Raw genomic sequence first — 13,188 nt, 5'->3', positions numbered from 1 at the left:
GAGATGACTCATACCTAAAATGTTAATATTGCAAATGTGAGACTTTTGCACAATCCATATGTCGACATTTAATACTATCAAATTGGAGCTTTCGAATATTTAGATCCATATAATAACAAAAAAGAAAATAAAGGGTTTTAACAATTTTCAAGTATCCAAGTCGACAGTTAAATTGTCTATCCCAACAGTGAGTAAGTGTCGAGTTCATAGTTCAAATGTCTAACCCGACGATTTCGACGACACTACTCGACAGTTGAACTACTATAAATTTCGGGGGAGCTTGAAAACTATGTATTTAGTTCTTTGGAAGAAATTATTGAAAACATTAATGATGATAATAAATTCTCAAGAACAACACTACAATATCTTCCTACAAATAAATAATGAATGACTCAATACTTCATTAAATATGAAATCTTTCACATTTTTCTAGAGGATGTTGATATTTTTTCCCTTTGAAAAATATATCAAAAATAAAACACAATAATAATTAGAGATTCAAAAAGTTCAATTAAATATAACCATGTTATATCACACATTTAAAGTAGTAAACTATGAGATGAAAATATAAATAATTTCTAATAGCTCACCTTTGAGATTGATCAATAGATTTTCCTTGTTGATGATGGAATGAAGAAGAAGGAGGAGGAGGTAGGGTTTGTGTTCATACATATTTGTGTGTGTGTGTGTGTGTGTGTTTTTTTTTTTTTTTTTTTTAACTTTTCACCCTTTTTTTTTTAACAAGAATTTATATTATACAATATAATAATCATATCTTAAATGTTTAAAATATATAAAATAAATCATCACATCTCACCATTAATTGCATTCAAATCAAATATTTATTGCTCCTAAAAAGGTGTCATAAAGGATAAAGTAGACATTTTACATTAAAAAGTGACATTTTTGGAAGAAATTGATGTAAATGAATTTTTTTTATTCATTTTCAATTTTAGTGATATTTATGTAAATTCCACTAAATATAATTACCAAGTAGTTTAGGAATTCCAGTCGACCCTCACATTTCAATGGATTTCGAGCCCACAAATATAAAGTTCAATTAGTTATACCTTTGACAACATAGAAGATATTAAATTGAATTAAATAAGAAATATGTTAAAAATCTCTCATTTTCGGTCAAAAAAATATCTCATTTTACTTTTAGATTGAACGGATTTTTAATTTATTGATATTTATTTGCTTCACCATATATATTATGATTTTAATCAATTTCTCTGGAAATGCTTTTTAATGTTGTTTATTTGCTTGATTTTGCATATTTGTATAAAATAGTTCTTTTAAGTGACATAGTGATGAATTTTCACTATTAAACGATGAGTTTATGAATTTTATTTATAAATTACAAGTTTAGAATTTTCTAATGTGGATAATCCATTAATAAGTTATATCACTTTATAATGAGCTTAAAAAATTCATTAAAACTCCACTAATCTATTAAATTTATAAAATATAATTCTTTTAAAATATTATAAAGTTTGTGAAATTCTATATATTCAAGTCATGAAAATCCATAAAACTTAACAAATTCATTAAACTCCGAGTTGTGAACTCCCTCCTTACCACAACTTGTTCAAACATAAATTCATAAATTTATTGTTTTTATAACCTATAAAAACTTTATCATTTTTCCCAAAATAAAAACCATCCAAACGCGCAGAGGCGGATCTAGCAGGGGCTAAGACAAAAAGATTTTTATAGTTAAATTGGCTCAAATTCAATATTTGTCCAGCTTCATATTGAGTTTCAGTCCAATTCCAATTATCCAAATATGATTTTAGATTTTTATTTAATGCATGTTTTAATTGTAATTATATATTTATAATAAATACAATTGTATTGAATAGAGCTAAAATAAATTACTTATTTTATTTGTAGGAGACACAAAATATTTGGCTAAGCTTAAACTAATTAAATTTTTTTAATTCTAAAAATATTTTCGTAACTGATTCATACTTATAAGATTGAAATTTATTTATTTTGACCATAAAATAGATGTTACAATCAAAATAAGTGACTCACTTTATATTTAATCTTATAATAAAAAGAATATTTAAAAGAGCTTATTTATATAAAATAATAAGATTATATGTATATTATAGAAGTTGATCAAGTAGGGACATGAAAGAAACAATTTTTTTTACTCTCGAAATTCCTCGCCTTTTTTTGTTTTTGTTTTTGTTTTTGGTTTTTTTTTTTCCCCACTTTGGGTGGATTCTTTACTCACCATGGAATGTGTTGGTATAAAAGATTGACGTCCACATTAAATAGTCTTTTGAGAACAGTGGTGTACAATAATATATTTTCGATTTTCTTATTTGGTCAAAACTTTCAGTTGTTAGGAGTAGCTGGTTGTAAAATTCTTTAGAATAGTACCCATTAAATATTTAAAAATTGATTGGTGGATATATTACATTTGCTTATATTTGTCATGATTCTATTAGTTTATATTTTCTAAAGTGAGCGTATTCTTCTAAACTCAATCTCACATAACTTAAGTTTATTTAGAATTTTGAAATTTTAGCCCAACCCATAATTATTTTCTGGATACAAGCATGTTACATGCTGTCTTACTTAAATGTAAACTTTACCATAATTTACTTAGTTTGTGAAGCATGATTTACACTGTTACTATTATATTAAATACAATTGTTTTGTTTTACTAGATAGTAACTAAAAGGGGGGGAAAAACAAAAAACAATAAGTAACCTAAAACTCAACTAATCATGTTGATTTGAAGCAACTGTTTAATTTATAATAATGACGTGAAATATTGCAACATTAGTATTATCATACAAAGATCTTATAAATTTGGACCGTGCTGTGGGCACAGCCCAACACACAGCACGGTTGACAGTCCCCTCATATCGGAGGGGGCTCGCACACATTAAAAAAAAATTGAGGTGGGGCCCCCTCATTGTGAGGGGGCTGTGAACCATGATGTACAGCAAGTGCTATACATCTGGTTTAATCCTATAAATTTACTAATAATAATTGCGCGTTTGTTTGAATATTAATCCTTTATTAATCTAGCATTAGGTGCAAAATCTCGTAATAAATAGACAATTGAAGAGGGAGGAACACGACCTTTTTAACCTTTTCGCATTATAACCAATTATGATTTAAATTTAGTACAACTTTGTGTACTTGATAAAGGTATTTGCGTGGTAAATATACGTACTTTGTCCCGTTTTATTTAGATAATTATACTCTAATTTTGTTCCATTGAGTAAATGCTCTTTTCGTCCAACTATGTCACTTGGCACGACAAAAATTGATAATATAAGTGCTAATAAATGATGTTCGTACTTTATTTCACTGAAATTGCGCTTATTTTGCATGAATAATTGACAACCGCATGTGATGATAATTATTTATTGACAAGCATGTCATTGATTTTTATGAGTTAAATTGGGCAGGATTACTCCCTTAATTTCAATAAATTAATAATGTAGTTACTCGATTGAAATCAAATTAAAGTGATGTTACCCGATTAAAATCAAATTTAAGTATAATTATCTAGTAGAAAAAAATATTTGCCTGGTTGAAACTAATTGAAAGTATAATTCACACGAATGGAATTACCTAAGTTATTTATATAAAAATCTTCAAAAAAGGGGAAAAAATCAAATATTAAGATATTGAAAAATAAAATAAAATCATAGCCTATGTTAAATGCTTTTTTGGAAATATTTCCTTGATTTAATTACACAAAATAATTAATTTGGTGACAAGTTGTCCATTTGAAAATTCGAATGGCTCAACAATTCGTATTCTATATGTAAATTAACGTGTAGCTCCTTTCAATTATTGTAACATTTAAGTCTTTAATTCTCATTTCTGTTTGCGTATATATTTGACCTTCAAATTCAAATGACCAAACTATCAATAAATTCTTTGTCACGTCTCCAATCACATATATTTTGCTTGCAAACTTCAAAACTATTGACATGTAAATACCTATATTTTGATGAAAGATTAGATGACCGTTCATACCATGACAATCAACTATAGAAAAAGTATAATTTAAGTGTGAGGGGTGAGAATGGACAGAGCTTTGATCATTCAAATATTAATATCGAAACCTTTCACACCCTTTGGACATGTGTCAATTCTTTATTGGTTTGATCTTTATCATGGATGATTTTGTTTGATTGTATTTTCTTTTCAACAGTTAAAACACATTTGACAGTGGGCGCCTAGCTACATACGTACACATAGGAATCTTTGAATGTCTACTCATCGCTCCAAATAAGGCATGTTATGCATCAAGGAATACGGAATCACATGATTCTTATTGTATTTAGGAAGATCCCAAGACCCCTCATCGTAACTGCTATTACCAATAATGAAATTTGAAGATTTCATCTAAATTAAATAGGACCCTTCTTGCTTCACCTCTTAGGGGGGTAAACACCAAAATTTGTGTAAATCTACCATGAGGGGTCAAATATGGTTCAAAATATAGTATAATGAATGGCGTTACACACCAAATTTGGTGTAAAATCTAGTGCAAGCTAGTAAATAAGTCTTATGAACGGCGAACCCATGAACATAATTCATTGAGGGTATGTAAAAATTATGGGTTAAAATTATGGACTGAAAATTATATGGGCTACTTTGTAAATGCCAAAAGTTAAGGGCCCACTGGACCCTTCTTGAATCGCCCCAGCTCTTATGCCTATAGATGGCATATGTGCTCAAGTTTTAGGACAATTACCTTAGTCTAGGTGGGATGCTCATGTGCCTTATTGAGGCTCACTAATTTAGAGCACTTTAGGTTCATGCAAAAATCTGATGCAATTTGTTATAATGTGATGCCACTGCTCCTATGTAGTTTTGTATGCATGGGCGGAGTCAATGCATGTCCAATGCGGGCATAATTTTTTTATTTTTTTTTTAAACCCACTTCTAAAATTTCAGATATCAATAGTAGTAAATATCCATAGTCTTTTTCCAATATTCGATGTCCAGCTCAAAAAGAGAAACCCTATTAGACCCATTCCCTCAAAATTCAATTGACCCAAACCCTTTCATTCATTTGAATCAATCCAATCCTTTGTCTGTGAGTGAGAGAATTCGTCCCTGTTGCAGCGTCGCAGTTCCGGTTCGCACAGAGTATTAAAACTCGCAAGGAACAAGTGAAATATATAAATTATGTTGTTTTTAGTATTATCGTACTATTATTTTATTTTTTTAGCGTCATTACATCCATAACCAAAACCTCGACATTCAATGTCGAAAATTTTTTGCCCACACTGAACTAAAATCTCGGCTTCGCCCCTGTTTGTATGTAGAGAACGCTTGTGACGATATGATAACAATTTTCATAAAAATATTTATTAAATGTTGTGGACATGAATGTGATACATTGTTTTGAAAAAAAAAATTAAAAAAAATAGCTCTAGATAAAATCTATGATCGATTACGTTGATATTGTAAGTTTCTCACCCCTTAAAGGTGGTGTTATATGCTACTTTATCATTATGAACATTCATCATAGCGGTACAAATCTAAGTCGAAATTATTGAATTCAAAGAATTCAGAGGAGCTTTCCACAAATTTCAAATTATATGGAATACAGTAGCAATAATTCCAAGCATTTCAAGGACCTGTTTACAATTTCCTAAAAGTAGGGACCCTTCGAGAACATTCCTTCACTTCTCCAAAATTTTCTTCCTATATATATACACGTCTCTTCTTACTTGTTTACCCTACAGACTACAGTTCCCCAAGTCGGAAACCCTTGAAACCCTCTCTTGAATTTTGTTCGAACCCAATCATTAAACTAATGGCTATACTATCTGAATACGAAGAAGAAGATCAAAAGAAGCCGACGACTTCGTCAGTTAAAAAGGTGCAGTTTAACGGCGTGCTTGATCCATCGGACCCGATTGGATTTTTGGAGAGGGTTTTTGAGTTCGTGGCAAGGGAGAGTGATTTGTTCAAGAGCGATTCATTGGTGAATGATGTGAATGCTGTGGTTCGGATGGTTAAGGACAAAGTGGAGGCCGAGGAGAAGAAGAGGACAAAGGAATTGAAGGCCAAAGAGAATGTAAAGGCCGAAAAGAAAGCAAAGGAGGAGGAGCCAGTTGCTGCCGCGGTTCAAACGGAGGTGGTGAAGGAAACGGTGGCAGAGAAAAAGGTGGATGGAGAAGCTGAGACCAAAGAGGAGGAGAAAAAAGGGCCTCGAGGTATTTCTCATTGATTTTTATTTCTTTTTGGAAACATTAGATTTTTGTAGATGATTATTCTAAATTTACCGATTATGTTATTTTGTTGTCTCCAACATTTATTTATATCTATTTGTGTTTACCAATCCTTTGGTTATACTCAATATTTGCAATTTTCGTAAATATAGTTCAGTTGAATCGCTATTTTTGTGGATGGATTTATTTTGGGTTTGTACTTAATCCTTGTGCTTTTTCAAATAATGTGTGTAGCTAGGATCGGCCAGGAGATGGGGGATAGTTGCTATGTTGTTCGGATTATTATCATCTGTGTGAATACGTTGTTCATAGTTGATTTATGAAAAAAGATAAAGAGAATATGGGTGAGATTTTTGTGTAGTGTTGTATTTTACTATAGGGAGTGGTTTAGGAAGGTCTAACATAGAAATACAAATAATTTGCTTGGAGTTTCCAAGATGCTTTAGAATTTAGGTCTGAGAAGTGTTGCATTGGGAACATTGATGTGCAGTATTCTTCTTTAGGAAAAATTTGTAGATTTCTCATTACATATATGATGCATGGACACTCCTAATGGTGTGGTGTGTCCGTTATGACATGTATCATGTGTGTCACCGACACTCCAAGACATGTAATGCATGTATTTTTCCTTTCCCGACAACATAATATATAGTTTAACTTAAAGTTATGTTCATATAAAGAATAGCTACTCATCTGATTTAAAAGATTTCACAACAAAATCAAAACTAAGAAAGTAATTGCATAAAGTTCTCATGATATCTTTTTGACGAAGCCGACTTTATCAACATCAATTATAACCATTCGTTTTTTTTTCTTGATTTCAATTTAGTGTTGTTTTTTTTTTTTTTTAAATATATTTCTGGGGTGGGCTTGGGCGTTAAATTGATTTGCACTTATTGTTTTGTGATCTTTTGCTTAGCTAGCATGCAATATTGCATTCAAAGGAATATATACTATAGCATGGGTTATAATCATGTCACTTTTGCTAATGAGAAACGGTTGTACTTGATTGGGTACCTCAAATTAATATAGTAGAGGCTATCGCTTACTAAGTGTTTTTCGGAAAGACTGTTGTTTTGATTACTGATGGTTTACTTGTCTGATCAGCTCCTAACAGAGGAAATGGTTTGGATATGGAGAACTATTCTTGGGGTCAATCATTGCAAGAGGTTAACATCATTGTTCCTGTTCCTTCTGGAACAAAGTCAAGGTTCATTGCATGTGAAATAAAAAAGAATTATCTAAAAGTTGGGCTTAAAGGCCAACCTCCTGTCATCGATGTAAGTGGTTTGCACCTAATATCGGTTCATGATTATCCTGCTATGCTTTTATTTCTATTGTAATTTTCAAGAGTCCAACTACCGATGCTTTATGTTTTGCAGGGGGAACTTTTTCAGCCTGTGAAGGTCGATGACTGCTTTTGGAGCTTAGGTAGGTCTAATTGCGATCATTAATAGATACAATTTTCTGTAAGACAAATATACTTTATCGGTGTAGCTAATCATGATACCTTAATATATGTATATTTGATTTGTGTTGTTGGAAGTGTTGAAATGAATGAAAACCTATTCCTCGCAGAGGATCAGAAATCTATCTCTATACTGCTAACAAAACAGAACCAGATGGAATGGTGGAAATATTTGGTGAAGGGTGAGCCCGAGGTTGATACCCAGAAAGTAGAACCTGAAAACAGCAAACTGTCAGATCTGGATCCTGAAACCCGTACAACTGTGGAAAAAATGATGGTAGAGTTCATAAACTCTTGCATTTTACTTGCTGTATTAGTGACATTTAATACAAATATAAGGAAATTCATTCATTTTGGATATTGCTTTAAATTGAGTCTGAGTTTGCTGATTTTAACATATTGAATTTTGGAGAAGTAAAAGAGTTGTCGGTAAATGTTTTTTTTTTTTTGTTGGCCGGGGAGGAGGACCAATATTACTGCAACTGAATTGAATGTTGAGTTGGTTTCCAATTATATGGTACAGTAAGGTCACGAGAGAGAGAGAGAGAGAGAGAGAGAGAGAGATTAGCACATTCTGAGCACTCGAAGCAAGTTTGAGGCACTGTTACTTGTTACCTTGTTTTGGAAAGTTTAGGGTGTATTCCCCTTCTTTACTCTTCCTTTTATCTTGTTATGTCATTTTGGTCTTTGCATTGTTTGCTTCTTGTCAATTTATCTTCTGGATCTTTGTTCCTTTTTAACATTCATCTTTTCCCATGATTTTTATTCAAATGCTTCCTGCAGTTTGACCAAAGACAGAAATCCATGGGCCTTCCTACAAGTGATGAGATGCAGAAACAAGAGATTATGAAGAAGTTTATGGCTGAGGTGAGAACTCAATGACCCCTCTACTCTCAGTTCTTTTCTTTTGGCCTCGCACTTTATAGGCCATTTCAGGATGAGTGTGTACTGATATTACCTATGTGAATTTGCAGCACCCTGAAATGGACTTCTCAAGGGCAAAGATCAATTAACATCGTTGGATATACTTACTGGAGAACTCATCTTACTTTTGTTGTGCCATATTTTTATGAGCTTTTTTCCAGTGTTGTATGTGAAGGGCTTCTTTGATTACCGACTTGAAATTTAAGCTTGTTGTGACTAAAAAGATGGGTTCTTTGCTATTAGATAGGTTTCTAATGTATCAATGCGTGCTTTCCCATGGCCTTGAATGTTAAATCAGTTGGATGAATGTTAAAGAGCAGTTTGGCTCCCATTAAAAATATAATTTATTTTTCTAATCAATGACACATATTTTAATAAAATAATATTTTATGTAAATTCAATTTTTCTTCTTTTATAATCACGTTCTTTATAAAATCATTATTTCAAAAATTATAATCGCAAATAATGAGGGCTACATAGTGGATAAATTGGTTGGAGTTACCTTTCGTAGAACTTACTGTATATATATTTGTAGGGGAGCTGATATCACAGATGTGGTATCCCTTCAGCTATATGTTACCGAAAGGATGGCGGAGGTCCTTGAATATGATTTTTTTTATGGTATGTTTCGAAAGTTTGGTTCATTGTTGGACGTGTGTTGGTGTAACTGATTTGGGCTTCTATTCATGGTTCATAGTGCTCAAAACAAGTGACTTGAATAAATTTCAATGGTATTTTTATGACGCGAAGCGTGCATAAATATATAGATTTAACAACAAAAATTCCTAGTGACCTACAGTCTGAGGAATGAAGCCCTTGAACAACCCTTTGGATAACTGGCCCTAGGGAGAGAATCTTAAGTGTGGTGCGCCTGTCCAATGTTGAGATGCCACCTCGACGGGTGATCCACAAACTTCGGGGGTGTGTGGGGAGCCACCCGCCGAGGTGACTCAATCACGAGGTGCGATCGTCCTATTGAAATTTTTCTCACCCCCAAGGGCACGGCCCCCATTTGAGTAGTGTATAAAAGCTAGGTACGGTCGGTTAGATCAATTTGGAAGCTAGGTATGGCCGGTTAGATCAATTTGGAAATCGACAGTTCAAGCACTCAACTAGTCATGTCAACACTGAATGAACTATATTTAAGATGGTTACTCTTTAATTCAGAAATTTGGAGATTTTGTTATTTGAATCCCTTCACAAATGTTTAAGAAAAAGAGTGCATTAAATCACTGAACATCACCATCTGTCATTGGTTACTACCTGCTCACCATAGAATAAAACTTTACTGATTGTTCACCAACTTTTGAAAAAAATTACCCATTCATTAGCCCTTCATCCAACTAGGCAAAAAATGTCCATGTGGCAGAGGAAAATCCTAGGTGGCCACTAACTCCGTTAAAAATTGCCATGTTGGAAAATCTTATATTAAAAAAGCAACTTATTTTCCAATAAGTAGAAACCCAAAAAATAAGCCAAAAAGTTGGATAAATTGCACTTTCTTCAACCTGTTTTCTGAGTTGAGATTTGTTCAGAAATCAGAAAAAAATTATAATTCGAACCATAATTTTCTTGGTTGTTCAAATAATTAGAGCCAAAAGGCTCCAGCTTCTCTTAGACGACGCACTAATTCACTGAAAATATGGGCACCCATGATTTCTTCAAGCCATCCTAGCAATTTTCAACCGACAAACACCATCAGAAAATTGGCTCCGACAATGGAGCATCCTTCTTCCGTCAGCGGATTCCTGTATTTCTCACCATACACAGGCCGAGGTTCCGTTGCAAACTTGCAAACATTTTACGCTTAACAATTATAACTCTCAACCTCACATCATCTTCCAAATGAACTCTTGTATTTCTTTCCTTGCGACAGGGAAACCACTCCCCCAGTCTAATGAAAACTCTGTAAACTTCACATACCTGTTTTTCAATGATGTACCTCCTAATTGCAGCCTGCAAGACAATCAAATCTGATCATTAATCATTTGAACAGAAAATTAGTAAGAGATATTAAGAAAATGAGTCAGATCATTATTCAGATACCACTGGACAGCTACATACTATTTCCTTTTGGCTGGCTATATTTTCCCAGCTTGGGTACTTGTATGTCTCGCGAGCTTTATGGAAAATCTCTTTCGATAGAAGTTTGAAGGTTTTTCAATTTCGGTTTTGATTTGAAAGTCTTGACCAGAGATTACATTGATGAGAAACTGATTTGGGGGAAGATGAGTAGAATAGAAAAGAATAATTCTAACGTTTTGAAGAGAAATCGCCTCTTTAAATGGAAAAATTCTAGAAGAACAAGCCCTGTTGACGGGCCAATTAAATGTATTGTGGTTTTCCACCGTGTCTATTTTTTACCAAGTCGGTGGCCAGCTAAGATTTTCATCCACCACGTGGACATTTTCGTCTAGATTGGATGGATTGAAATTAAAAGGGTGATGGATGAGTAAATTTTCTTCTTTATTTATTTATTTATTTATTTATTTATTTTTAAGTAGGTGAGTAGTCAGTAATATTTTATTTTAAGGTGAGCAAATAGTAATTAATGGCAAATGTTGATGATCTGCGATTTAATTAACTCTCAAGAAAAAGGTTTATTGTACCACTACTCGACAACACAATTCTGGAAGTAATTAGATATTGTGTTTGGGGCGAGGCGGGGAGGGGTTTGGGTTAGGAGGATTTTTTTTTTCTTTTTTTCCCTTTTTTTTTTTTTAAATACTCCGAACATCTCTTTATTTTTAACATGTAATTTTACTACACTTAATACGTATTTCTCATTTTTTTTCCATATCTTTTATTTTTATCGACTTCTCTTCAAATTATTATATAATTTTCTCTATTTTTTTAATTTTTTACATATAATATTTAGTTGAATTAATATATGGAGCAATGAAAATTGGACTAGTTTGAATGTATTTGATTATAGGGAGTGAATTAGACTATTTGAAAAACACACTTTCTATTTTGAAATGTTCATTTAAAAAGTTTATTAAGATATAATTTTAAATGTTGATTTTTTAAAATATGTCATTTATTTTTACTTTTAAAAAGCATTTTGGATATGCTCTAACCACTTGTTAGGAGAGAGAAAAATTGGCACAATTTTTTTTCCCCAATATTAATAAAGTTGTTACTTTTACATGTATAATGTCAATTTTACTATTTGTTATAAATAATATAATTATTGGTGAATATTAATTATACTCTTGCACCTCTAATTATTGCTATTATTGTATTCATAATTCTTCTCATAAATATGAGACTTTAGTTTTCAATGAAACACACAAATTTTTTGACTTCTTTATTCTCTCTCTTTTTATCTCTAGTCTATAACAAGTTATCAGAACGAAATTTTGATCAATTGAGTTAGTAAAATTGATTTCTCTTTTTGCTTTCAATTCTTTAATCAGTTGAGGTATAATTTTTCCCTTCAATCAAAGAAAAAAAAGAAGTTCTAGCCAATTGAGTTTACAAAGGAACTCTTTTAATTTGCTCAAAGAAAATGATAGTATAACCTTAACTTTAAATTTTATAAAAAAGAGGTATAGTGATTCGATCTGATTATAACAATTTAATTATACCAATTTATGATAAATAAATAAATAATTACATAAATGTAATTTTTTTTTCGTTTAATATTCTAGTAAATATTCCAGAGGAGTATCATATTTTTTTTTTGAAAATAAACAATCTATATCAATATTTTAGAAGAATATTGAATTATTATTCTTGAAAATAAACAATCTAAAATAATGTTCCAGAAGAATATTTTAGCATTACTTGAAAATGAATATGATATTTGTATTATTTTGCTATTCTTGAAGGAGCAAAAATTCACACCTGCAACATTTAGATTAATAATTTATCATTACTCTTGAAAAAGTATAGTATTTTTTTATATTATATTCTTGAATATAATTTGTTTTTAATCGTGCTTTCTTAAAGAAACATAATTTACGATTTCATTAATATTCCTAAAAAATATTGTATAGATTTTTTTTTAAAAAAAAACCTTATATTATTATAATATTCTAGCAGAATAATACTTGTCCCAAAAGAACGTGATATTCCAATTGATTCATTGTTCTTAAAAAAGCAATGATTGTTTTATTGTATGCATAGTGATTATGTTTTTATTTTGTATGAATATCTTTGTGCATTAATCAATTACGAAATAAAGTCAATTCACGTTAACATGGAAAAGGCAAATTTTATATTAATATATCCATTTTTTCAGTTGAATTCGCTTTAATAAATTCAAGGCAATATTTTGCGTTTCATATTTTCTCCTAATTAATTATCTATTTTTTTGCTAATAGCTCGAATAATTTCGTCGTTCGTATTCTTTTTAATACGAGTATAATTTATGAATTTAGTACACGTCTATCAATCTATTATAAAACATTGTTGCTTTTGAAGTAAGCATATTATTATTAATGTTCTAGTTAGAGTTTATTTGTTCCTAAAGAATATAATTAAATAAAATTTAGCATAAATTATATTTTTGCTCTTGAAAGAGTAAACCTTTATGTAATTTATATTTTAAACAATACTATGTTA

General features: G+C 31.2%; 1 protein-coding gene and 1 long non-coding RNA gene across 2 annotated transcripts; one reads left to right on the top strand and one right to left on the bottom strand.

The window, feature by feature from the left end:
- Positions 1–5,723: 5,723 nt before the first annotated feature.
- LOC111379538 (protein BOBBER 1-like) lies at positions 5,724–8,979 on the top strand. Its single transcript, XM_023002930.1, has 6 exons — positions 5,724–6,212; positions 7,335–7,507; positions 7,610–7,658; positions 7,806–7,972; positions 8,479–8,562; positions 8,670–8,979. Exons 1-6 carry the CDS (start codon positions 5,810–5,812, stop codon positions 8,706–8,708), a joined length of 915 nt encoding a protein of 304 aa, XP_022858698.1. The 5' UTR covers positions 5,724–5,809; the 3' UTR covers positions 8,709–8,979.
- Positions 8,980–10,090: 1,111 nt separating this feature from the next.
- On the bottom strand, positions 10,091–10,846 carry LOC111379540. The gene is made up of 2 exons (XR_002700058.1): positions 10,684–10,846; positions 10,091–10,575 (listed from the first exon to the last, which is right to left on the bottom strand). It is a non-coding gene; the product is annotated as an uncharacterized LOC111379540 (long non-coding RNA).
- Positions 10,847–13,188: the final 2,342 nt, after the last annotated feature.

The sequence above is a fragment of the Olea europaea genome, unplaced genomic scaffold, assembly GCF_002742605.1.
Source record: "Olea europaea var. sylvestris unplaced genomic scaffold, O_europaea_v1 scaffold2001, whole genome shotgun sequence".
Taxonomy (NCBI): domain Eukaryota; kingdom Viridiplantae; phylum Streptophyta; class Magnoliopsida; order Lamiales; family Oleaceae; genus Olea; species Olea europaea.
The sequence above is the reverse complement of the archived record's forward strand: the minus strand, read 5'-3'. Positions and strand labels throughout refer to the sequence as shown.